At 41.8% G+C, this 27541-nt stretch overlaps 1 protein-coding gene across 2 annotated transcripts in view; it reads right to left on the bottom strand.

Annotated features, from left to right (window-relative positions):
* zgc:85722 (uncharacterized protein LOC407982 homolog) overlaps positions 1 to 27541 on the bottom strand; it is a 74551-nt gene that overhangs the window by 30013 nt on the left and 16997 nt on the right. For both annotated transcript variants that reach the window (XM_037541962.1, XM_017724055.2), the window contains exons 8-13: positions 27300 to 27461; positions 25003 to 25124; positions 23839 to 23989; positions 14100 to 14312; positions 9560 to 9713; positions 457 to 584 (exon numbers count right to left, since the gene is read on the bottom strand). In XM_037541962.1, coding sequence (XP_037397859.1) covers positions 457 to 584; positions 9560 to 9713; positions 14100 to 14312; positions 23839 to 23989; positions 25003 to 25124; positions 27300 to 27461 — 930 coding nt within the window. The remainder of the gene's footprint in view (positions 1 to 456; positions 585 to 9559; positions 9714 to 14099; positions 14313 to 23838; positions 23990 to 25002; positions 25125 to 27299; positions 27462 to 27541) is intronic.

Here is a 27541-nt window from a genome sequence, read left to right as displayed (position 1 = left end):
TAATTCGCCATAGTTTTTCGGTTATAGGTCCATATAGGACAGCGTCTGGGTCTGGACTTGGTCCGCCTATTAGTGACCTCTGCACTACAGGAACCTCTGAAGCTCTGTGCGCTGGTGTCACTCCACAATTTTAAACTTCTAATCTCTAACCATCTCCACTCAACTTTATTTCATGTTAGTTCTTTTACTGTTTTATTTTATTTTACTATTTTTAATGTCTTTTATCTTAGTTATTTTTTATATACTATTTATTTCTTTTCATTTTCATTCTGTTCAACCTCTGTTATTTGAGCTTTTATTTATTGTATTACATTTTACATTGTAATACATTTTCTTTGTTTGTTTAGCTTTGTTCGTCTTGATTTGTTTAAATTGATTAAACCTCAAATGCAATTTTTAAAAATCATTCCTAAAATTCAAATAACAAGTTTGGCTGAAATGACCCCATTTACTCACGTGCTGTTCGCAGCGCTCCATGGTGTTCTCCAGCTCTCGCTTGGCCGCCGTGTTCTCCTGCAGGTGCACCTGTCGCAGGTGCTCTATAGCTGTGGCGTGCAGGTGGTTCAGCTCAGAACGCAGGGAGGCTGCAAAACACAAACACAGGAACAGCGTCAAATAAACACTTCCGCACCAGCCACAGCCACATATTATATATATATTTATAAATTTCTATGTTTAACTGGTTTTCATCACTCATCATCTACTACTTCTGCACGTTTTAATTCATAATTACTCTGAACCTAAAATATTGTAAAAAAAACACTAAATATTATATTGTATATTTTATTATTGTCCAATATGTTGAACTGCAAATAAACAGAAACGGTGCCTAAAAAATACAGAACTTGATCAGGGGCGTTCAAACTTTTGCACAGAGCTGGTGACAGAAGACTTTAATACTTTATATATTTGTGTTTTCAATTCTTCAAATGGTTTCTGCATATTTGTTTATATGTTGTTGCTCCTTTTGTTTGCATTTTATTTTTTAACCCATTTGAGGTCAGCAGCTGCTTTTTAGACTGTAAACATTTTACTGACCAATAGCAACGGTCCAAAATGACTTAAGTCAAGGTTACATTTCAGTAGCCTCTCTCTGCAGACCCCCCAGTGAGCACTCCGCCAGCAGAATGGAAATTGGCTAAGATATTTTTAATCAATAAAAACAAGTAAAATATTTATTCATCTTTATTTTCTGTAACTGTTATCAGATGAACTGGGATGCTGTTGTCTCTCTCTCTCTCTCTCTCTGCAATGCTGTGACTGTGTTGAGCTGCTAGTGAGCAACGAGGGGTGAAAAGGGTGAAAAACAATTCACACCTTTACACAAAACTGCAGATTTCCTCGTAACACACAGTCACGTGTGTAACGCTGGGGAGCGACGATGAGACGGACGCACACGCTGAGAGAAGCGAGATTTATTAGGGGCAAATCCAGAATCAGGGTCTAAACAGTCCAGGGTCAAAGAGCCAACACGACGAGATGGAGGATCAGACAAATATAACGGAGAAGAAGATACAACACCAAACAATACAACACAAAGACCAGCCAAATAACAGGGGAAAACACAGGGCTTAAATACAGGAACAACGAGGGTTAACAAGACACAGGTGAGAACAATCAAGGGCGGAGTCTAGAAACAAGGGGGCAGAACAGGGAAGAATCAAAACAAGGAAGCACACGGACAAGACCAGAAGTAAACTAAAGCACATGGAAGACTGGGAGGGGCCAATTGTGACAATGTGCAACTGACACTATAAACAAACAGCATATCCTTCAGTGGAAATGAGTATGATGTTCAGCAAGTAGGTCAACTACAAAAATAATGCACCCAGTTAAATCCTACTCATTTCCACTGAAGGATATTCCATCAACATTACTGAAGATGCGCATTGTTTTATGTTTGTTTTATGTCAGTCCTGGTCAAATTACATGTTTTGCTGATTTTCTAAGTGAAAATAAGTGAACACATCCTCTTCAGAGACATAAACATCGCATTTTGATGCCCATTTTAATGCACAATTTCTATTTATTTAACATCTTTAGCATAAAATATAAAATGTGCAAAATATTTGGCACAGGCCACATTTTGTGTCTTATTATATATAAGACATATAATATATATATATATATATATATATATATATATATATATTTTAGTTTTTGACAGAATTTGAAAATGATTGTTGCTCTTTATAATATGTGTCAATTTCATGATAAGTGAACTAAAAGAAACAGCCCAAAATTACTTGGAAAAACTGTCTGGTTCCATTGACTTACATTAAAAGTAAAGTATGTTTTTTCCTTCTCCTGTAAAGTTACCATTTTGGTGATATGAGGTTTTCTTATGACAACAGCGATATATATATATATCATAATATATAATATATATATATATATATATATATATATATATATATATATATATATATATATATATATATATATATATGTTAATATATTCAATTCAGCAGAGTAAACAGTAATGAAAGAGTGAAAGTGTGCAGAAGTGTGTTCTCTGTAGAGGAACCAAACCCTGACCAGGGTTACCCAAACTTCTGTTCATTGAAGTGAGGCATACTTTTTCTCTCTGCTATAAAGATAGACTGTTCCAGAGATACAAGGTTTTCTCACGACAGCAGTGATATGTGAATGGCTTTAATATGTGTGATATGTGAATGGCTTTAAATCGTCGTTGGGTGTGAAACATGCTAGATAAATTAGAGCGTTAGACTGACAGTGGACAGCGGTGGTTATAAACTCTCTTTAATGACCTTTAATGGCACTGGACGAGCTGCCTGGGGCCAGACTGTAATAGATTCTTGCCTTACACTCTGGAACTGTCCCATCCAAATTTCTGCCTGCCAACATCGTAATGAAGCTAATCCTTTGGGCAGAAACCTTGCCGGCTGGATTAGTGACGGCCAACTGTGATCAGTCTGAGTCAGACAACAACAGTCACTGCAACACAGCCTCCCAGTGAAAGAAGCGAAGCTCTGAATTTAACTGACTGAAATGTGTCCATCATTTCTATAAGAATATAGCACAGCATATGTCTAAAAGTCTGTAGACACCTGCATAATTTCATTCAATGTATATTTGTCCCTATTTGCTGCAGTAACAGCCTCTGGGAAGGCTTTACACTAGGAACATTGCTGTGAGGATTTGATTGAGCATTAGTGAGGTCAGGTACTGATGTTGGATGGTCAGTTCTGGTTCACTCCAACTCATCCCAAAGGCATTGGATGGAGCTCCATCACTCCAGACAACACAGTTCCACTGATTCCCACTGTTAGGGGACTTAACAGCCCTCTAGCCCATGCTTGACGTTGGACGTGGTGACCTTAGGGTCACGTACAGCTTATCCAGAACATCCCATTTTATTGTTCAATGCTTTTCTATGAAGAAAGCTGTGTCAGCAATGGGTGACTTTAAGGTAGTGGGATTCACCCAGTACAAGAGCTGTCTGGACACCTATGGACATACGTACGTAAACAGACGCAATGTATTTTATTCATGTACAAACAATATACCATCTTTTTGACATGTGAGTGGACCAATTACAGTCCTGGCTCTTTGTATTAACATGAGCAAAAGCATATTGTGAGGGCTGCATGGTGAAGCAGGGTGCCAGGCCAAGGCACCTAGCTGATCAGAGTAAACGTGGCAGCTGGATAAGTCTTCATGGATTACAGTCACGATTTCCACACGAAACCGCCTCAAGCTACACCATCTGGATACGACTCCCTCTCCTTTAATGCAACACTATACACAGACAACCCCAATCAGAACTGCTAGTGGGAGCATCATTTCGCATCGGCCCCTAAGTTGCACCTACATGGCGTTTCCAATTTACATCATTTAAATACACCCAACTGGCAGCTCCAGAGTCCTGCTGGTGACATTGCGTATAAATCAAAACAATGCGCGGCCACACCATATTAACACGTGGCAACGACATCCTAATGCATGGCCACGACTTAGTAAGGCATGGGAACGAGATCACGCCTTATTAAGCTGTCAGGGCTCAATAATCTCATTCCCATGCCTTTCTAAGTTGTGGCCATGCATTAGGATTTTGTTCTCATGCCTTACGAAGTTGTGGCCAAGACTTAATTATCTTGTTCCCATACCTTACTGAGTCACAGCCACACATTCATTTTATTTATTAGATAATTAAGTCATGGCCACAACTTAGTAAAACATGGGAACTATATGATGTCTTGTTAAGCTGTGGTCAAGGCTTAATTATCTCGTTCCCTCGGCCTGCTAAGTCAAGGCCATGCAACAGGATGTCGTTCCCCCTTACTAAGTCATAGCAATGCATTAGGATGTTGTTCCCATGCCTTGCTATACTGTGGCCTTGATTTAATTATCTTGTTCCCATGCCTTACGAAGCTGCGGCCACTACTTAATTATTTAATTCCCACACCTTACTTAGTCATAGCCACGCATTCATTTTATTTTATTTTATGGCCACGATTTAGTAAGGCGGGGAATGAGATCATGCCTTATTAAGCAAGGTCAAGGCTTGTAGTCAGGGCTTAATTATCTCATTCCCACGCCTTAAGAAGTCATGGCTATGCATTAGGATGTCATTCCCATGCCTTGCTAAGTCATGGCCATGATTTAATTATCTTGTTCCCATGCCTTACTAAGTTGTGGCCACAACTTAATTATCTCGTTCGCACATTTTGCTAAGTCTTAGCCACTCAAGGCAGCTTCATGGGTAACAATCCATGGCAAATGAAGCAAACTACAAGATCAGCAATTGAGCCAATATCTCATATTTTATTCACGTCCAGGTGAATTCAAAAATTATTATTATTGATCTTTTTACAACAGGAGCTTTACAGAACATCTGAGCCCAAGCCCCACTGAGCAAGCCAAGGGTGACAGTGGCAAGAAAAAGCAAGGGGAAGAAACCTTGAGAGGAACCAAGGCTCAAAGTGGAACTCATCCTCCTCTGGACCACACTGGACAGCGAAACAATAACACACCAAGAGGAACATGAACAGAGAATAAGATTTTACAATTAATAAAATATTGATGAATACAGAGAAAAGGAAAAAAAGAAGCCAGCCTGTCATTGGGCAGAAGTATTTAGATTAACCAGTGATAACTGATGATTCTCTTAGTCCTATCAGAGAAGAGAAGCCACGTTTAAATGTAGCCTGATTATCCATTAGTGATCCAACTAATAGCTCAACGGAATAGAATACGTCCGTGTAAACATCTCAATCGGAATAGTCTAATCCAATTGAACTAGGTGGGTAATTCTGTAATAATCTGTTAAATAGAAGAATAATATCCGTGTAAACACCTGAATCTGATTACATTCCCTATCGGAAAGTTTAAGTCTGTTCTGCATGTGCGTCGCATCACAGTGAGAGTTTATACCGTTCAACACGGCGGAGCAGAAACTGGCCTGCAGAGGAGACGAAGTTCATGCTCTGATCTTTAAAAGACGGCGGTGGGACGGACATCCAGCTTATGCGTCTCAGAGCACGACGTCTTCCTCTAGGCCGTCTTTAATAAGGACGTGTGAAGGACGTTTTCCTGAGTCTGACGTCATTTTAAAGCAGTTAAAAACACAATCACTGCTCACTGCTGCTCATCTCACTCTGACTGGACTCGTGATGCCAACATGGTAACATCTACACTGTAAAGTGGTTCTCTACATATGCGCATCATTTTGGATCAGATTACTTGTGGTGAGCATGTAAACAGAGATTTTCCATCAGATAGTTGAGCAGAGTCTTAATACGTCTTAATACGTAATCGGAATGTATTCAATCGAATTGCACAAACCTTTGCATGTAAACACAGACAATGAGAAACAGATCTATAAAAATTAGTCACTGTAATCAGTGAAAACCAGTGACTACAGTTAGAAGTGTATCACAGTGAAAATGAGAGTTAAATCCATAAACATCAGGGAGTACCGCTAGAGGCCTATCATGATGACCTGCTATGAGCAGAGCTCAGTGTTGTGAGGCAGGTTAAACAGTGTCTTTGATGAAATAGTTTTAGTTTTAGTTTGAGTTTGTCCAACCATGTGAATCATGTAAATTTAACGCACCATTTATTTCAGTGCACCTGACCTAATGAATCACAGTCATTTGGTTTGTTTGGGGTTATTGATCATTAAAAGTCTTTAGAGCGCGGCAGAAAGTATGGCTTTATACTGTTACACGAGGCAAGTATGATATAACTCACAATGCATTAAAAACATCAATGGAATGGTTAGTCTGCATATTGTTGCCTTGTGGCACATCGGTAGGGTTGGAATCACTGGGAGATATTATTACAGTACGACTGTACTGAACATTTTAAAGATTTGCTTATTTTTCCTTCCATATCAGCAATACAAATACCATCACGACAGCAATTAAGAAAAGATGAACTGTGCAGCTCTACACTGTTAAAAATGAGGTCAGCTCAAATTTAAAGTGATATAGTAACTGAGGACTTGAGGACTCCAGAGTTCACCCAACTCAAACAGCAAAGACACACTGAATCTGTCATTTTCAATTCCGATTTGAGACACTTTCATATGTGGGACTGAAATCTGATCCGTATCTGATCTGCGGCAGTGCGACTGATCGGAATTCATGCGACTTTTACATCAGTTCAACTCCACGTTCGTCATCATTTCTCGCTGCTGAGCCTCATAAACATTCAGGCTGATGTTTCTGTACCAATAACTTAGAAGAGACTCATCACAGCCGCTCCGAGTTTGAAAAGGTTTCAAATGAAACAACCGGAGGAGCCCAAGGCTGCAGCATCAGAGAACAGTTTAAAAAGTCCGAGGACACGAATCAAAGAAGTGGCTGTTGCCGAATAACGCAGCCTTTTTATGGAGAACTCGAACACACTGTGGGTGATGAGCCCAGCTGTCAACCACTGGAACTTCAGAATCGCTCCTGTGATGCTGGCGAAGACGAAAGCGGGAGCGATTAGTGTTCACTGGCCGTGATAGTTTACCTCTGGACGAGGCACGTGAAGCACTGATCTTTTGCACATGTGGGTCAGGTTAGGAGCTGATCTGTCCAGGCTGATGTCGCATACAGATCACATTTGTAAGATAATCTGAACAGCCAAACAAAAAATCGGACTTGGTGAGAAAATCAGATTTGGGCCACTTTTACCTGCTGTGTGAACGCAGCCTTAGTTGAGTCAAAAATTCTCTTAATTTTCAGTTCTGCATCTCAGTGAAGTAAATAAAATGAACTTGTTTTTTACACTCAACTTCCCCACGAGCCAGAAGTCTCTCCATCACACAATCCTGCTAGGCAGCTTTCCTCTTTAGTATGCACTTATGGATGGCTATGGCATCACTGGGGCTCAAACTCACAACCTCCTGTTGGGGTAATGGCTTAGTCCACTCAGGAACACATGAAGCAACTCAGATTTTGTGTCTACAAAATGCTGTTGAAGAAAAGCTCCTCCAAAATGGTAACTTTACAGGACAAGGAAAAACCTAATTTATTTTCCATGTAAGTCAATGGAACCAGAATTTTTTCCAGGTCACTTTGGACCATTTCGTTTGGTCCACTGACCATGAAATTCATAAACATTGTAAAACAGATCTTTCAAATTATGTCAAAAACTAAAAAAAGACAAAAATGGAGATATGAGGTTTACTTACGACAACAGCGAAATGTTTAAAACACTGGAGAAAATATTAGTTGTTTTAGCTTTAAAGCAGGGCGTGGTCTCATGTGGTGCAACTGTCTGATATGTCATCCCAACATCAGGAGGTTGTGAGTTTGAATCCCAGCTATGCATTACATTACATTTACATTTAGCAGACGCTTTTATCCAAAGCGACTTACAAATAATGAAGTACATAGAACAAACATAGTCAGGCCTTAAAGGAGGCCAAAGGGTAATAGTGGGGTAGAGAAGGGAAGGAGGGCAAGAAGGAGATGAGGTTGGTAGTGGTTAGATTTGCAAGAGGCGATTAGAGTAAGTGCTCCCTGAAGAGCTCCGTCTTCAGGAGTTTCTTAAAAATAGCGAGGGACGCCGCTGCTCTGACAGTGGAAGGTAGCTTGTTCCGCCGTTGGGGAATCAAGTATGAGAACAGTCTCGATTGCTCTGTGTGAATGTTTGGCAAAGCTAAGCGACGTTCATTGGAGGACCGGGCGGTGCTGTAAGCCTTTAGGAGCGAGTGCAGGTAGGAAGGAGCCTGCTCTGTTAACACCTTGTAGGCAATCGTAAGAGTTTTAAATTTGATACGAGCAGCAACCGGTAACCAGTGGAGCTCAATGAGCAGTGGGGTGACATGCGCCCGTTTTGGTTGGTTAAAGACCAGACGTGCTGCAGCGTTCTGAACCATCTTCAGTGGTTTTACAACACAGGCTGGGAGGCCCGTCAGTATGGCATTGCAGTAGTCGAGGCATGAGATGACCACTGCTTGTACCAAGAGTTGGGTGGCTTGTTGTGTTAGAAACGGCCGTATCTGTCTGATGTTGTACAGTGCAAAGCGGCAGGACCGAGTCACCGAGGCAACATGGTGCGTAAAGGAGAGTTGGTCATCTACCATAACCCCCAGGTTCCTAGCAACCTTTGTCGGGGAGAGTGAGAGTGAGTCGATGGTTATGGTGAAGTTGTGTTGAATGGATTGTTTAGCTGGTATAACCAGAAGTTCAGACTTGGACAGGTTTAGTTGAAGGTGGTGTTCCTTCATCCATGCGGATACGTCCGAGAGGCACTGCAATATCCGCACAGAGATCGACGGGTCATCAGGCGGGAATGACAGATAGAGCTGGGTGTCGTCAGCATAGCAAAGGTACGAGAAGCCATGTGAGTGGATAACCTGGCCTAGAGAGGTGGTGTAAATAGAAAAAAGAAGGGGTCCCAGTACCGATCCCTGGGGAACCCCTGTGGATAGCGAGTGGGCTGAGGAGAGCTCTCCATGCCACGATACCTTGAATGAGCGCCCAGTGAGGTACGATCTGAACCATAGTAGCGCATTGTCTGAGATACCCATGTTTGATAGGGTAGATAGGAGAAATTCATGATTGACTGTGTCAAAAGCGGCTGAGAGGTCCAGCAGAATGAGTACTGAGGACTGTCCTGCAGCTCTGGCAGTTTTTAGTGCCTCAATCACAGATAAAAGAGCCCTTTCAGTGGAGTGCCCTTTTTTAAAACCTGATTGATTTGGGTCCAGGAGGTCATTCTGGGAGAGGAAACCAGAGACCTGACTGTAGACTGCTCTTTCTATAGTCTATAGTCTTTCTATATGCCACAGCTGTCCATATCCAGAAGCCCAAGAGGGAAATATGCCAGATGGGACTGTGTGATTGAAGGAGCGCCAGCTAGTGGAGAAGCTGAGTAAAAAAGGCAAATTCAGTTTTGTTTATCTGACTGAGATGCAGACCCAGAAACAGTAGCTGGGAGAACTTTTGACTCAACTAAGAAGTTTGAGTTGGGTGAACTCTGGTGTACGTAAAAGCCACGTAATCAGTTCCTATATCATTTTAAGTTGAGCAGATGTCTCATTTGCTACAGTGTAGAGGAAATCATGCTCGCTCAGGCTTTATGTGATTAAGCTCACCCAGCATTGCTTTGCCTTCGTCCTCCAGCTCAAACCGTAGAGTCTGAAGCTCTTGGTCAGACTGCTGACGGAGGATCTCCAGCGTCTGTCTGTGGGCTTCTCTTAGAGCGTGTAGCTCTTCTCTCTGTTCCTGCTTCAGACGTTCCTCTAGCTCCTACGAAAGGGACAAACGAAGAGCACCATTACCAGTGAAAACAACAGAGACACCTACGTTGTACTTCCAGTCACTGGCCGCTTTATGAGCTCCGTACCTTATAGGTCCACTGTATGGCTGTTTCTACTGAACTGGTTCAGTTACGCATTTGGGACTTTTAACCGATTTGGACTTTAGGTTAAAATGATTTTGCTTTGAGTGACCCTGTACCTTAATTACAGTAATTTTATTCAAACAAATGATTAAACATTCAATTTTATCACTACTGAAACAATCATAACTCTACCCAAACTTTACCAAATGTAAAGTCAGTAGATGACCTGCAAGCACAGCTCTGAACAGCTGTAGACACATAATTTATCATACTCTTTTTGTCATTTAAACACAAAACTTTAATTCATTGCAAAATTAAAAATATCTAAGATCTGAATACTCAATTACTCAATTATTATTGTAATTTTTTTTACTACTAATTTGGTAGAATGGTCCAAATATCTGCCGAAGCCAATACACATCTATGGAATGTAGAAACTGGGATTAGATTGACCTGATTTATATATAAAATTATAGTAGGGATATAAATGTAGGTGGTTGGTTAGTGTAGTGGGTAACACCTCTGCCTTCTACCCTGTAGACTGGGGTTCAATCCCCTGCTTGGGTAAGCACCCTACACTATACCAATAAGAGTCCTTGGGCAAGACTCCTAACATCACCTTGGCCTCCCTGTGTAAAATGACCAAATTGTAAGTCGCTCTGGATAAGAGCGTCAGCCAAATGCCATAAATCTAAAAATGAATAAAACTGAAATATTTTAGTGCAGTAAAACAGCCCTGCCTAAACCTTCTGCTCTACCGAGTACAGTAAATAATATCATCACACATTACTTTGAAATATCAATCAAATCTAAATATCTGACATCATGATACCCAATACATATCACAATATTTTGACACCAATACAAAATGTGCTAGTAGAGCCACATTTCAGAAATGCTGTCAAATCCTCTGCGTGTAATGAAACATGCAGTCGGTCGGTGTTCTGTAAGTACAGATGATACCATCAATGCCCAGGAAAATAATACAATAGCAGAATTTATCACGATGATGATAAAATATTGCCCACCTCTGGGGAACGTGTTTGCTGCATTCCCTGGACCGCCAAACACATAAGCAACAAATGTAATGAAAACAAGACAGAAATGACCAGTGTAACCTTAAACAACATGAACGGAACTGCTTCTGTACTTTTCCATTATGTAACACTGAATAATTTGGAGGGCGCCCGAGTGTGTGACCAATCCACTTCAGGTCACTCTGAGCCACTCTTGCATTTCCCCCTCCAAACGTCTGCTGCATACCTGCCCCGCTGTATCGCAAACAAGCATAGCGTTCCAACAGTTCACCCACAAAGCAGCCGTTCCACAGCTAAAGGCCCTCCAGCGCCTGTGTCATCAAATACATTCAAGGTTTAACATGCTGGGGGAGAGATGAAAGCCACGGCTCTTGTTTATTTATTTATTTATTGGTAATCCGAAGCGTGGCGAAAGCAGCTTAAAGGAAGGACTCTCTCGGCCACCGAGCTGGCGCTCAGGAAATGAGAAAAAGCCTGTTAGCCTTTGCGTGATGTCGGTGCTTCAAAGGCTGCGTCCTGCCCGCCTTCAATTACTCTCGCGCCGGCCTGCCTGGCTAACTGAACCGCAGAGGCTCCGTTTCCATGACGTTTAATAGGGATGTAAATCTCTGGCCTCACAACAATTCGATTAGATTTCAATCATTAGGAAATGATTAAGTGCATCATAATGGCATCGTTTATATAGTGCTGGAGCACGAACTATAGAAACAACACACCAAAGAATTAGAAAAAAAAATCATGAATACAAATAATGAGCCCATGGATCAATGAAAGGCCTTTTTTGTGTCCATGTCCATTATTTTCCACTGAAATAATTGACTAAATACATGACAGATGCCATATTACTGTACAATACCTCCTCTATGTGAATATATTGTCAGTATATCAAAATTTATTACGTCTAAAAATGTCAGCTGGTCTGACTGTCCCACCAAAAACACAACAATTTAGTAATTTAGTCACACAGAAATCTAATTAAATTAATTTGATATGTATATTTTTGGTCTAAACCTTTATAATTGTATACGTGTTGCAAAATGCAGCAGCTTTACAAGAATTCAACTCATTTAAACACTCATGTCATGTGGCGCAACTGAAAGCCAAGGACTTTTATTCTGAATGTTTTTTTATGAAGAGTGGGCAGGATGTGGCATCATAAAGAAGACACCGAGTGACCTTCATGGTGCACTCCCATGGTCAGTAGCCATTTCACAAATTACGTAAAAACTGTTATTTTCGTGTCATTGGTTCTGTCTGCCACGTCAGCTGGTGCGACCGCATGATTATTATACCATTTATTAAACCATGATTATTATAATGTTTATGCATCTGAGAAAGATTATGGACAGTGGGTTTATATGAGGGTCCCAGTACAAAGGCTAGTTTATACATGTTTTCAGTAGAAATATATATATTTTAAATCTAATATTTCTTGTTGATGTCTGGTTGCGCCGTATGTCTGAGCGATAACAACCTGTTGAAAAATGAATGCAATCCATCATAGAAGCTCAGAAAACATCAAAATACAATTTTTGCAGATGGAAAAATGCACATTATACTCTTTTTAATAAGAATATTTTTAATGATTATTTAGAATGGCTTATTTACCACTGACCCACATACTTTACTGAACATTATTGTCAATTAAAACGTTCCAAAATGCGATTGAATCATCACTGATGCATTTTTACATGTTAGCTTCAACCTTTTTCAAGCCAGCTTCTCAAAGGGTATTCAAAGCCACAAAGCTCTCAGGGTAACCAGGCACTGAGGAACATTAAACAAGAGCCCCAAATCACCCACAAGCTTCCATTATTGAACAAATCAATTGGACAAATAAGAGCAAATTCGAGCTATTTTCTCTCTGCAGTGCTCGAGTAAGAATCTCCTTCTCAGACTCTTATTGTGCAGAACAGCAGGCAGCAAAAAAGCCTCTGTTATAAACGAGGGTCATTTACCGGGAGAACTGTGAGCCTTACATGCAGCAGTGATTCACACAGAGCGGTCAGACACTGAGATGGGGAAAGTCCAGATAGTGACAATGAGTGAAAGGGGACAGGGATGATTTCCTCAGCTTTGGGGCCAGGATGGACAGAGATGGAACGGGGGTGGGGACATGGAGGAGAGTCAGTGCAAGCATGTACATATACCGTACTGTGCAAAAGTCAGAGACCACCCTACATTCATTTCCCAATCAAAAGAGCTCTTACGCTTAAGTCATTCATTCCTCAGCATTTAGAAAAAGTAAAAAAAAACTGAAAATGACAAAAAAATCCTCAAAAACTAAACTCAACATCATTTTTTAGCGTTTAGTGCGTTCACCCTCTACCTTCATTCCAGACTCACTTTCAGCTTCTCAATGAATCTGCTGGGATATTTTTCCACACTCTTCTAAAGTTGGTTCAGCATTTTCTGCTTCTCACAGTCCAAACAATCCCAAACCCATTGAGTGATGTTGAGGTCTGGACTCTGGGGTGGTCAGTCCATCGTTCAGCTTCTTTGTTTGATGTGTCCGTCTCCTTTTCTCAGCGAGGTTCTTCTTGATCAGCTACACGTCCTTTCAGACCCACAGCGCTGAGTGGTCTTCTCACAGTGGAAGGATGGACAGAAACACCTGTGGATGTTTTCAGATCTGAAGCAGCTTGATCTTCTCCTGGATGGAAGCTTTAAGTGCTGTTTATCTGATGGGGGCAGTTTTGGGGTCTACCAGGCCTTCCAGGTGGTTGTTAGGAGCCACATTTTCACTGTAGCTTTTAATAATTTTATTTACTTACATCCTCCTTCTTTATGCATGTGGATTATCTTGAGAAGTTCATTAATACCTGGTCAGTGGTGGTCCTATAGTGGAACCTTTCCACTGATGAATGCCGAGGAGTACTGATAAATAGTTTAGTAATAGGTAGAATACAGACTGTCATTGTACAGCTATACAGTGCATCTATAAGGTAAGTGTTCTGATATAATGGCCATAGTGACAAGTGGCTATAACTATATACATATATATGTATGTGTGTGTGTGTGTGTGTGTAAATGTACAGGGTAAACCCTAAATTGTGTTTTGCATTTCATTGGATTACATAAACACTTTTTTCCCGAAAAAAACACCCACAGAACTAATCTGTGACAGGTAAGAGGGCTCATTTGCATATAGCATATTTATAGGATACCACTATTGCGAAGATCAGCACCATGATAATGATTAACAGATGATATATTGTGCAGTCCTGTTATATAGGTGTGTGAACGTGCAGGTACCCTGAGCTCGAGCTGCCGTTCTTTGTCCAGGTCGTCCATAGCGCAGCAGTGGGCGTCCTGCAGGTGGCGCTCTCGGCGCTGGTGTTGCAGGGCCATCTCCTGCAGCTCCTGGGCCAGGTGCTCGCGCTCCTGAGCAAACTGAGCCTGCAGCTGCTGCAGCGCGGCCTGGGACTGAGACAGCTGCAGCTCCAGACTTTGCTTCAGCAAGGAGATCTACATAAACACAGAAAAACAGCGCCTCAAGACCCACTCAGCGCTCTGCAGAACAGTCCCACAGTGAGGCGGAAACGAGGTAACCGTGGACAGCTTGGAGCAGAGAGATAAAGAGACAGTGCTGTAACCTCCTTGGTGCGCAGCGGAAAATGCCAAGCGCTGAGATGTGAAGCTAAATATATAATTTAGCATAAGCAGGTCTACTAGAGATTACTCAACAAGAATTCCACCAATTTTACAACATTCCCGCATGATTAAGTGGTTAAGATGTAAATAGAGTCATTCTTACAAACTTACAGAGTCAGAACTGTTCACAGTGGTGGTGATAGGAACCAGACGTCCACCTTTAAAAGCTCCCTCACAGAAAGTTCCTACATGAAATGGTTATGAATTCTCTGCCTGATGTCTGAGACATGGAGATCTTTTTAATCCATTCGTGGTGGAGGGATACATGCAGGACATTGTGAGGCAAAAAATTATTTTTTTATATTTAATTCTGTTTTAATTTGATCACTGTTACATTTAAAGGCCCAGAAGACTCGTGCAGGTTCACGGGTGGTTCTGGATAGTAAGTACAATGTCTATATTGGTGTTGTAGTCATGGCGACCTCTGGTTCCCATCAGCACCACTGTAGAGACATTTGAGTCTCTACAATCAACCACTTCACACCAAACCGCCCTAAATGACTCCTTGACCACTGATTTAGCTTTTGAAGAATCTGTGAAATTCCCCTTTGACAACTTCACAAGGTTTGAGTGTGTGGTGATTTATGCATGCAGTTACCACGATGCCAAGTGGTGTGAGGTTCTGTTTAGCCTTGTAGCTTCAGCGCTAAAACTCATGAAGCAAACTTCAAACACCGAACATGTTTTGGCTAATCGACTACATTTAGTATTAGGAGAAAACTGTGTGCTTTCGATTTTTGCCAAACTCCTGCTTTAATCTTGGGCCCCGATGGCAGGTAAACCCAGGCTACAGAAATAAAAATTGCGTAAACTCTGGATGACTTGTACCAAGCAGTCTACAACATGACTCACGCTGCCAAGGCTGTTCAAACAACTACAGCAAGATGAGCATCGTTTCTGTCCTTGAAGAAATCAATGCACGCCCTGTGCTGCAGGAGACATTTCCCTCAAACACCCTCTTCAGCACAGACTCCCTCAGACAGCATGTGCTTTTACAGATGTAGAATTCACTAGAAAAACACCACGTCAAGGTGTGCATGATAGAAATGCAATGATATTCGCTCATCATCGGCTGAATTATTACGCAACGTGCAGCTGTACTGTTTTCCGTTTTAGATTCTTTTTCTTCTCTTTTATCTTTTTTCTTTTTTTTTTTGTTTTGGCCGAATTCTTATCATGTAACTCGCCCCGCAGTTTTTGAGATATCAACACCACTCCAACTCCAGACTGTCCTGGCTGACTGTGTGACTCAGGCTTGTATGCAGCTTTTTGATCGGATGCACCGTTTTCGTACAATCTTCGTTAAATTCTGAATTTTTTTCCCATGGGAATGAATGTGGTGAAAAACTGCACAATAATCTACTGACACCGTTTCGCAGTTACTATCTCAGGGCAGGCCCCTGAGCATGAATTCAATGTCGTTCCAACCCGCACTCATCTGTTTCTCATTTTTTCCCGTTCATTTCTGCCACCACAAAAACTCTATTACTTCGTAGCCCTACAGCCACCAAACTCACTCACAGCAGGTCCCCGACCGCTAATCCAAAGTCATACTGATGCGCACTCCTCTATGTGTCATTTTTTCATCCCTCGTTCCTCACAGTCACATTCATTTTACACAACACGTAGTTGACACTTGCCTATGAACAAGTAAATAAACACTCCATGCACCACGGCAACTGCCTAGCAGTAATTTAACAAATGCATGGGATACCATAGCAGCTGCCTAGCAACACCTTAGCAACCATCTGTGATACTATAGTAACTGCCTAGCAACAACCTATCAGGAAGTGTGAAGCGTTCAAACTGTTTCCTTCAGGAAATACATGTTTCTAGCTTTATATATATACACATATTATATATATTATATAATATACATTTATACATATTATATATATATATATATATAATTTTAATGATGTAATTGGAGGGGGATTCCACCCATTTTTCTGAGTTTATGAACAATTCAGTCATTTAGATGTAAACAGAGTCATTCACAGTGGGTTTCATGTGAAATGGTTCTGATGTCTTTACAGTGGTGGTGATAGGAACCAGGGGTCACCATGACTACAACACGAATATAGTCATTTTGTTTACTGTCCAGAACCACCAGTGAACCTATGCGTGTCTTCTAGGCTTTTAAATATAATGCTGATGATGAGTAAATAAAAAATGAATGAATGCCATGATTGGCTTAAAAAACATGTTTTAAGCCCAAATTTTCTCAAAACTATCATAATGTTTTTATATGTAATGTTGATAAAGGAAAAAGAGGTAAGTCTCAAAAACTTGCTTTTAGAGGTGGACGTCTGGCTCCTATCACCACCACGGTGAACAATTCTGGCTTGGTAAGTTTCTCTAAAACAGAGAAATGGCTCTGAATGACTTTGTCTACATCATAAACACTAAGTTATACACGCATTTAAAAAAATCAGCGAAATCCCCCGTTTTAATGATATTACACTAGGCTCCCTGGACTTTAACCATTTATTATCAGTCCCCTACTTCTTTTATGTGAAATTAAAAGACATAATTGAAAACAGTGAGGTGCACCTTCACTGCAGCAGGTTCATGGTCCTCTAAGGTCCATCGGTCTTATGAAATATTCACTTCATTTTTTCTGAAGCTCAGCGGCACTAAGGCTGAGTAGCACTAAGATCTCCCTAAAATAGCTATAGGAGCATAATCTCTGCAGCAAAAACACAGAGAAAGGTCCATTTGCCTGATCCTCACACAATCTGGAACAAGATAAAACTGGATTAAGGCCTGTGGGAACGTGGGAAAAGCACAGCTTGTTAATAACCTAAAACTAAATTAACAGAAAGCTCTGTCCTGCATGCTTGGAGACGCAGGCCTGAAATAGATCTGGAGGGAGGGAAAAAAAACAAAAAAACAAGGCCAATGCAGAGGTAGCGTTCTGCAATCTTCTGTAACAACGTGCTTCAGGAAATATCTCCCACCTACACTGCCAGAAAAATGCACTGAATTTGCCTAATGTACATCACTTTCACATTAATAAAGTACATCAGCGCAATCTGTCGTTCAGCTTACTTAGTCTTGTTCATTTTGTGAAGGATATAGTTTATTTTTCAACTTTAGTATTACATATATACTGATCAGGCGTGACATCATGAGCACCTCCTCATTTCTACACTCACTGTCCACTTTATCAGCTCCACTTACTGTATAGCTGCACTCTGTAGTTCTACAGTTACAGACTGTAGTCCATCTGTTTCTCTGATACTCTGTTACCCTGTTCTTCAGTGGTCAGGACCCCCATGGACCCTCACAGAGCAGGTACTGTTTGGGTGGTGGATCATTCTCAGCGCTGCAGTAACACTGGTGTGGTGCTGTGTTGGTGTGTGTTGTGCTGGTACGAGTGGATCAGACAAAGCAGTGCTGCTGGAGTTTTTTAGGAAACATGTTTACTAAAGTGATGAATCATGTTTCACTGTCTGATGCACGCTATCTTGTAGTCTAAAGCAAAGATTAGAATTTTCTTTTTCATGTGCTGCTGTTTTAATCATCATCTCAATGTAAATATTTGGGAGTTTAATTGTAGGATCAGAAGAAACGGCAGTGAGAAACACAGTAAATATGTTTTGTTCTGTACTCTTGTCATGATAATTTGTGCTTCATTAAATATTTGAGAATCATTTTTCAGTTGCGGAAAGTAATTAGTGGTAAACCTTATTCTCAAGGTGTAGAGGGAGCAGATAAAAGAGCATATCAGCTGGAAATGAACCGAAATAGACAGCAAAGCATTCTGTGTTTTATATGAAAAACTCTGGGGGTCTACGGCAGTAAAACGCCCCCATCTTCTCAAAGGCTGCTGAGCTATTGACAGATATTTAACGCTGCCGCTTTTCCAGAGCGCTGATACGAGGAGCGGTGATGCCCTCGCCCAAAGTGACACTTAGACAGACGGCCTGTCATATTACTGCCCATGAAAACCACACCAGAGCCTGAGAGAGCCAACGACACACCTGGGGCTGTGCTGCTTACAGCCTCCTGGAACTAGCAGTGGGGAATATGATGATGTGTTACAGTAACAGTAAATCATCGCTGATGGAGCAAAACCTCGTTACTTTTCAAGCGAAGCAAAAACATTCTAAACTTTCAATGCAAGTTAATGTAAGCAGATATTATTTTAAGTAATTTTCCGTTGCTCATTCATTATGAAACAGTGTAAATGGCAGATGATATTTTCACGTTAAGTAAAAAAAAGGCAAACATGTCAATATAGTATTATTGATTGGTCAGAATCTTTGATTATACCACAGTTAGTTCTGACTTTACAATGTGACAGCCTAGTGTCTCTGAACTCATCAGCCCAAGGCCCAGTCCCATTTCTTGTTTTTACCCCTACCCTTACCCCTAGCTGAGCTACAGGGCAGTGGTTGAGATCTTCCCTCTGAAATGAGACTCAAATAAAAGAGCATCACTTCATTAACAGCTACTAGCGCCGCTCTGTAGGCGACCCTGCCCGTCTGCAGGGACAGCAGAGGAGGGGAAAGTTCAGCTCCTCACTGCTGGGCTTTAGTCACATTTAGGGATCATACGGCTTCAAAGAGGGGGCAGTTATTTATTATCACCCCCCCTAATTCTTCAGTGATGTGAAACTGTTCGCCAGCTTCTTGTTCAAATTCTCAAAAGCAGCAGTTCTGACACCTGAGGCTCCAGAACGTAACTGCTGTGCCATTTAATGAGGAAATGTAACACTGACGTGGTGGTGGTGTGTTAGTGTGTGTGTTGTGCTGGTTTGAGTGGATCAGATGCAGCAGTGCTGCTGGAGTTTTTAAACACCTCAGGACTGAGAATAGTTCACCAACCAAAAATATCCAGCAAACAGCGTCCTGTGGACAGTGAGTGGACACAGTGTGTAAAAACTCCAGCAGCGCTGCTGTGTCGATCCACTCATACCAGCACAACGTCAGTGTTACTGCAGTGCTGTGAATGATCCACCATGCAAATAGTACCTGCTCTGTGAGGGTCCATGGGGGTCCTGACCACTGAAGAACAGGGTAACAGAGTATCAGAGAAACAGATGGACTACAGTCTGTAACTGTAGAACTACAGAGTGCAGCTATACAGTAAGTGGAGCTGATAAAGTGGACAATGAGTGTAGAAACAAGGAGGTGCTCATAATGTTCTGCCTGATCGGTGTAAATATTAGGTTATTAACAGTTCTACAAAGCATCCCCATTCAGAGAAAAGTCAGATCATTTAGTTCTCTCCCACTGAAATGTATTTCTGCCTGTAAGCTTTATTCAGTTTATACAGTAAATTCAGTGGCTCACTATCTGCTCAGAAGCTGACATTTAGAACAATTATAGAGATCCTGTAAACATCAACAGCCAGTGTACAGTAACTGCCAGCTACACAGTATCATGTAGCATGTCCCAGAGAGTGACAGTGGCACATTATGTGATTATTGTATTTCTATAATTTATTTATTTCTGTCACGATTGGCCCCTCCCAGTCCGGTCCATGTGCGTTTTGTTTTGGTTTAAGTCCTGCCCCTTCTTTGGTGACTCCTCCCCTGATTGTTTTCACCTGACCCTCGTTATCCCTGTATTTTTAAGTCCTGTGTTTGCCGGTCTTTGTTTGATGTCTCTGTCTCTGTTTGTTGTGCTGATTCTGGTTTTTGTCACGTCTGTCCCCCAATCTGTCCGTATTGGCTATTTGACCCTGGACCGTTTTGACCACGACCCTGGATTTGCCCTTAATAATGCGTCCGCCTCATCGCTCCTTCTTAAAATGTCTTTTTTCCAAGCACTGAATAAAAGTCACTGTGCTTTTCAGTCCTGATTGCAAACCTCAAAAAAATGAACTATTTTTGAAAATGCCTTAAATATGTTCTTTTTTCACTCACGCATGGAGAACTGTGTGAACTGTGTTTTACACCTAGCATTTTTTTCCCCACATTCAGCTTCAATAAATAAATAAATAAATGGATAAATGATTGCACGTAATCCCCGACAACATCAGGGCCCCAAATAGAACTTAATTTAGGATTAACGACTAAGTGACGGCTGAATTACAGCACGCTGGCTGTCGGCAAGCACCTAATGCAGCTCCCTCGGTTCTAAATCAGCACTAAGAAAGATCAGGACACACCGAGCCTGGACAATGACTAAGAAATTTAGAGATATTCAAAAACCAATTACAATTAATAGTCATTAATGACACTAATAATAATGTCCATCTATTAATGCCTGTGTAATTTGTCTCAGTAACGCCTGCACAGTTTGACATGGATGTGAAGGCCCACCGTTAAAGCAGAGCTGATGGATTCCTGCTGGCTGTAAATAATTGATGTTTATAGTCTGAGGTCAAAGCTATTTTCTGTAAAACCCCTCCAGTGATGGGGGCTGTGGACTGTATATTTCTGCAGGCTGGTCAGTCGTTATTTAAAGCGATAGTTCTACTTACTGCAAACAGTCCAGCAGTCAAGAAACTGTTACTCCGCATGTCCAAAAGGGTGTTAATAGTGAGTTTGTCTCCCTTTGCTGCAGTAACAGCCTCTACTCTACTGGGAAGGCTATACACTAGATGTTGGAACATTGCTGTGAGGATTTGATTGAGCATTGGTGATGGTCAGGTCCTGAAGGATGGCCAGTTCTGGATCAGTCCAACTCATCCCAAAGGGGTACTTGAAACTTACTCCAGAGAACGCAGCTGCACTTCTCCACAGCCCAATGCTGGGGGGCTTTATACCCCTCTAGCCCATGCTTGGCACTGGACATGGTGACCTCAGACTTACATGTAGCTGCTTCAGAGCATCTCGTTCTATTGGTCACTGCTTTTCTTTGGATATTATATAAGCTATCTATGCAGGCCTGGCATCAGAGGGTCAGTTAGTGGGGCAATGGCTTTAAAATGTCTTTAAAAATGGACAAAAATACAGACAAAATTCACGATTTAAGATTCAAGAAGTGTTCAAGCTTTATAGATAACAGTGTGTTATGCAGTGTCAAAAACCACATAATCAAGTCTATCAGGCTGCGTTCACACAGCAGGTAAAAGTGACTCAGATCTGATTTTCTCCCCAAATCTGATTGTTTTTGTTTGGCTGTTCAGATTATCTTATGAATGTGATCTGTATGTGACATCAGTCTGAACAGATCAGCTCCTAAACCGACCCACATGCGCCAAAGATCAGTGCTTCATCCAGAGGTTAACAATCACGACTGCCACAGAACGCCAGTCGCTCCTGGAGGATCAGCTTCATCTTCGCCAGCATCACAGGAGCCATCATGAAGCTTCGCTGACCGACAGCCGGGCTCATCACCTAGAATGTGTTGGAGCTCCCGGTAAAAAGGGCGCGGTCACTTCTTCGGTTCGTGTCCTCGGATTCTTTAAACTTTGCTTTCAGACTTTTAACTGTTCTTTGATGCTGCTGCCTCGTTCTCCTGCGGTTCTCCGCTCGGACATTTCTTTTGGAATCTCTTCGAAGGGTTTTGGATAAGTATCCAACCATTTTTTGTACAGAAACATCAGCCCAGATGTTTGAGTCTCAGCAGTGTGAAATTATGATGAATGTCGAGTTGGATTGACGTAAAAATCATGAATTCCGATCTGGCTGTTCAGACTGAGTCGCACTGCTGCAGATCGGATATGGATCAGATTTCAGTCCCACATATGAAAATGTCCCAAATCGGGATTGGAAATGTCAGATTCAGTGGTCAGTTTATCTGACCACACTGACCCCCAGACACACATCTGAGTCACATATGAGGAAGAAGGGCCACTTTCACCTGCTGTGTGAACAAAGCCTAAGAGATACTGAACAACTCAACACAACTCAAAGCAGGTGTGAGGATTCAGGTGTGCAGTCTGCATTAATCTAATTGGTGTATAAGCATTCATTGTGTGTTAGCTACACTAGCTGTGAAGCCCTGGTGCAAGACTAGAGAAGACCATTTCAGACCCCAAACCTGTTTTAGGAGATTTGGCTACATTTGGGCAAAATAGTATGTTTGATTTTTATTTTTTTTTACCAAGTATCACTTTGGAACATACTAGAGGGATTTCTGTTTGCTGTAAATAATTGATGTTTATAGTCCAAGGCTGCTGCAGTCTTGGGCGTAGGCCTGCTTTTCTGTCGGCTGGTCGGGATTGGAGGGGTAAATATGGGAAGCCATTATTTGCAAGGTGACCTTACACAGCTTTGCAGCTGCTTTACAGGCCCACAGCATGAATAAACTGTTGTAGCTCCTTTTTTGAAATACGAATTTGTGCGATTTACTCCTTACAGTCTATATGTGGAAATTGAGCTGTATCTGTGACGCCTGGCAAACCAACACATTTACACATATCCACCTATTCATCCTACAGCACTTTCAGCTCCACCCAGTCATACTGAAGTTTGCTCTTTGAATGAGGACAACCAATCAGAACAGAGTGCATTTTATATATCAGCTCTAAAGGCACTGATACAAAAACAGCCTGTTTAATTCTGAAGGATAAAGAGAAATAATGTAAAAATGAATTATCACTCTTTTTGTTATACACCGGTCAGGCATAACATTCTGACCACCTCTTTGTTTATGTGCTCATTGTCCATCTTATCAGCTCCACTTACTGTATAGCTGCACTTTGTAGTTCTACAGTTACAGACTGTAGTCCATCTGTTTCTCTGATACTCTGTTACCCTGTTCTTCAGTGGTCAGGACCCCCATGGACCCTCACAGAGCGTGTAGGGGATCAGACACAGCAGTGCTGCTGTGCCACTTCAGTCCACCAACCAAAAATATCCAGCCAACAGCGTCCTGTGACCACTGATGAAGGACTAGAGGACGACCAACACAGACTGTGCAGCAGCAGATGAGCTGTCGTCTCTGACTTTACATCTACAAGGTGGACCGACAAGGTAGGACTGTCTAATAGAGTGGACAGTGAGTGGACGCGGTGTTTAAAAACTCTAGCAGCACTGCTGTGTCTGATCCACTCGCACCAGCACAACACACACTAACACACCACCACCACGTCAGTGTTACTGCAGTGCTGAGAATGATCCACCACCCAAATAGTACCTGCTCTGTGGGGGTCCATGGGGGTCCTGACCACTGAAGAACAGGGTAACAGAGTATCAGAGAAACAGATGGACTACAGTCTGTAACTGTAGAACTACAGAGTGCAGCTATACAGTAAGTGGAGCTGATAAGATGAGCGTAGAAACGAGGAGGTGCTCATGATGTTATGCCTGATTAGTGTGTTATGGTCATACAAAAGTCATAAGAGGACTTTAGTGAAAAATGTAAAATATAACTAAGATGTAAAATATGGCTCCTTTGAAGGCAAATTGCATGGTGTGTTGGTGGCCAGTAAATGCTACCTGTTCCAGAAGGTCCTCCACCTTCCTCTGCCAGCTCTCTCTGGCTGCCATCAACTCCAGATCTCTCTGCTGGGACAACTGAGTGAGGACCGCCTGTTTATCAGCCTCATGCTCATCTGTCAGCTCCTCTCGGAGGCTCTTCAGCTCCGCTCTGGAGACACAAACACAGAGAATCCACACAGAAATGGAAAATACTGCAGTATGTTGTCAATACATTTCATTATAAAAATATTATTAGGGCTGTAGCTACATATGATGTTAGTTAAATAATCTAACAATACTTGTTGTAATTAATAGAGTAATTAGAGTAAATAATGGCAATGGACTTTAAGAAAGTAATAAACAGAACATATTATAATGCTGTGCAAAAGTCAGAGACCACCCTGTCATTTTAATTTCCAGCCAAAAGTACAAGTTACTCATTCTTGAGGGTCAGAAAAAAACAAAGTATATGTATATTTACCAGAGAATTGCAAGAAAGCCTCAACAACTAAATATTGTTTTATATTTTTAGGATTTATTGTATCCACTCTTTATCTTTGTTCCAGCTTCCACTCTTTTCAGGAGACTCACTTTCAGCTCCTCAGAGAACCTGCAGACACATCTCCAAAGTTCAGTCTGAGAAGCTGGTTGATGATTTCCTGAACTAATCAAACCCATTCAGTGGTGTTGAGGTCTGGACTTGGGGGCGGTCAGTCCATCGTTCAGCTTCTTTGTTTGATTTGTCCGTCTCCTTTTCTCAGCGAGGTTCTTCTTGATCAGCTACACATCCTTTCAGACCCACAGTGCCGAGTGGTCTTCTCACAGTGGAAGGATGGACAGCACCTGTGGATATTTTCAGATCTGAAGCAGCTTGATGTTCTCCTCGCTCTCAGAGATCAAAGCTTTCAGTGCTGTTTATCTGATGGGGGCAGTTTTGGTGTCTACCAGTTCTTCCAGGTGGTTGTTAGGAGCCCCATTTTCTCTGTAGCTTTTTTAAGACTTTCTCCTTCACATCTCATCTCATATCTCATAAAACTTGAACAACTTGTACTTAATGGCTTTTTAGACTGGAAATTAAATAAGCGCAATACGAGATTTGTCACGGCGTTTACGGCAGTGGAACCGCTTCTATTTCTGTTGCTCTTCTATTCAAATTACACTGCAGAACATCTTGTGCACTACCTCAGCGCGTCCGTCCATTTGGTATCCAGCTCCTCTGTGATTTTATCCATTTTCTGCTTCTCCTCGGCTTTGACGGTGATGATCCTGGCCTCGTGCTGCTGCTTCTGGCTTTCTATCTCCTCCTGTGGAAAAGGTCAAGCAGAGGGAGCTCGAGTAAAACACAAACACAGCTGAAGACAGAGTGATTGGGGTTCGCTGTAGAGCTGATTACACAAAGCAGGATCATTAGCTATGCTTGCTCTTTCCTCGCTCCGCCTGCCAAGCCCACGCGTACGGAACAAATGTGGCAGTTTGGGCAGCCTACACCGCTGAATGAGGCTTAATTTTTCTTTTAGCACCCCTGCCATCCTGCATTATCCATCCCACGAGGTGTGAAGGCCCAGCTGAGTTCCCTCATTTCTCTCATCGTGAGTGATGTGACATCCCAACAGTTACAGCCGTGCTTCTTTGAAAGATGTTAAAGCGCTGCTGATGTTCATGGGAGCTTTTGTATTTGCTCAGGTAATCTACTCACATCTGTAGACTATTCACAATCCTATACACTATCTTTCTGCAACAGATGGACTCAACCACACAGTCTGATGGGCTGAACAGAGTTCCACCTGTGTTGATATATCTGATAACAGCACACTTTCAGCATAGCTGTATCATTCCACCATAAATGGTTTTCAACAATGGGTTTAAATATGCAATCATAGCTGTTTCATTCCACTGTCCACCTGCTGCCATATAACAATAATTGTGGAACTACTTTCTTAGTTACTTACACTTAGTTTTCGTGTTGCAAATAACAAATTTTATTTTTAAAATAGCGAATATACCATTTCATGTCATTTTTTTTGCTATGTAATCAGGATTTGTGGTTATTGGTAAATTTCTTTTGAAAAAACAGAAGACTGTGCCAGGCAGTTTTAATATCTATCTATCTATCTATCTATCTATCTATCTATCTATCTATCTATCTATCTATCTATCTATCTATCTATCTATCTATCTATCTACACCACACACATATAGCTCTTGCTGCAGGTTTTAACTTAATATACATAATAAATATAATAAATATACACTCACTGGCCACTTTATTAGGTACCCCTTGCTAGTTAAAGGTTGGACCCCCTTTTGCCTTCAGAACTGCCTGAATTCTTCGTGGCAGACTTTCAACAAGGTGTTAGAAACGTTCCTCAGAGATTCTGGTTGGTGATTTGAGTTCCTGCTGCTTTTCTATCATCTGGAACCAGTCTGCCCGTTCTCCTCTGACCTCTCACATCAACAAGGCATTTTCATCCACACAACTGACCGCTCACTGGATATTTCCTCTTTTTCGGACCGTTCTCTGTGAACCCTAGAGATGGTTGTGCGTGAAAATCCCAGCAGATCAGCAGTTTCTGAAATACTCAGACCAGCCCGTCTGGCACCAACAACCACGCCACGTTCAAAGACCCTTAAACCCCCTTTCTTCCCCGTTCTGATGCTCGGTCTGCACTTTAGCAAGTTGGCCTGACCACCTCTACAAGCCTAAATGCACTGAGTTGCAGCCGTGTGATTGGCTGATCAGCTATTTGTGTTACCAAGCGATTGAACAGGTCCCATTTCACCCCTCACCCATACCACTTAGTCCTTACCCTCTGTTTTGCATGTTCTCGCCTAGAGAAGGGTCACTCCAGACGGTATTACGAGGAAAAAAAGAAAAAACTGCAAGAGACCAAAGAAACCCACAAATGTGAGAATTTTCTCTGTAAAAAATTATGATACCCATCACATGATCATAGTTGATGTCGTTTTAGTGTAGTATGGTCTTTTTCTTCATAACAAGCATGAAAAATCTATGCTGATGTCTCTGTAGCTAGCTAGCTAAATTACCCATTCCACCTTAAATGGGGCAGCAGTTACATTCTGGGTGGAAATTCAAACAAGAATCTGGAGAATATCCGACTTCAGCTTCACATCACTGAAGAATTAGTGGGGGGTGATAATAAATAACTGCCCCCCTCTTTGAAGGCGTATGATCCCTAAATGTGACTAAAGCCCAGCAGTGAGGAGCTGAACTTTCCCCTCCTCTGCTGTCACTGCAGACGGGCAGGGTCGCCTACAGAGCAGCTGGTCGCTGATAATGAAGTGATGCTCTTTTATTAGAGGGTCTCATTTCAGAGGGAAGATTTCAACTACTACCCCTTGTACCTCAGTTCCCAGGGGCAAGTTTGGTGGTTTGGTTGGTTCGTTTGGTGGATTTGACACTTGGGTGAATTGAAGCCATAACTGACAGCGTATTGCACAGTTTTCAGCGTAAATCTCACCTGAAGATCAGTGAGGACATTGCTGGTCTCTCTCACTCTGGCCCTGGTGGCATCCAGCTCAATCAGTAGCTTCTCCTGGTTGTCTTTCAGACGGGAGATGTGGGTCTCCGCAGATTCCAAACTGTCCTCACCCTCCTTCACCATCTCTTTCAGATGAGACACCTCAGAGGAAGAAATATAAAAGGGAAATATCTCAGACAGACACGGAGATGACACGGATCTGAATATTAATCAGAAGTTGC

The sequence above is a fragment of the Pygocentrus nattereri genome, chromosome 10 (genome assembly GCF_015220715.1).
Source record: "Pygocentrus nattereri isolate fPygNat1 chromosome 10, fPygNat1.pri, whole genome shotgun sequence".
Taxonomy (NCBI): Eukaryota; Metazoa; Chordata; class Actinopteri; order Characiformes; family Serrasalmidae; genus Pygocentrus; species Pygocentrus nattereri.
Note: the sequence above shows the minus strand (reverse complement) of the source record. Positions and strands in the feature narration are given on the sequence as shown.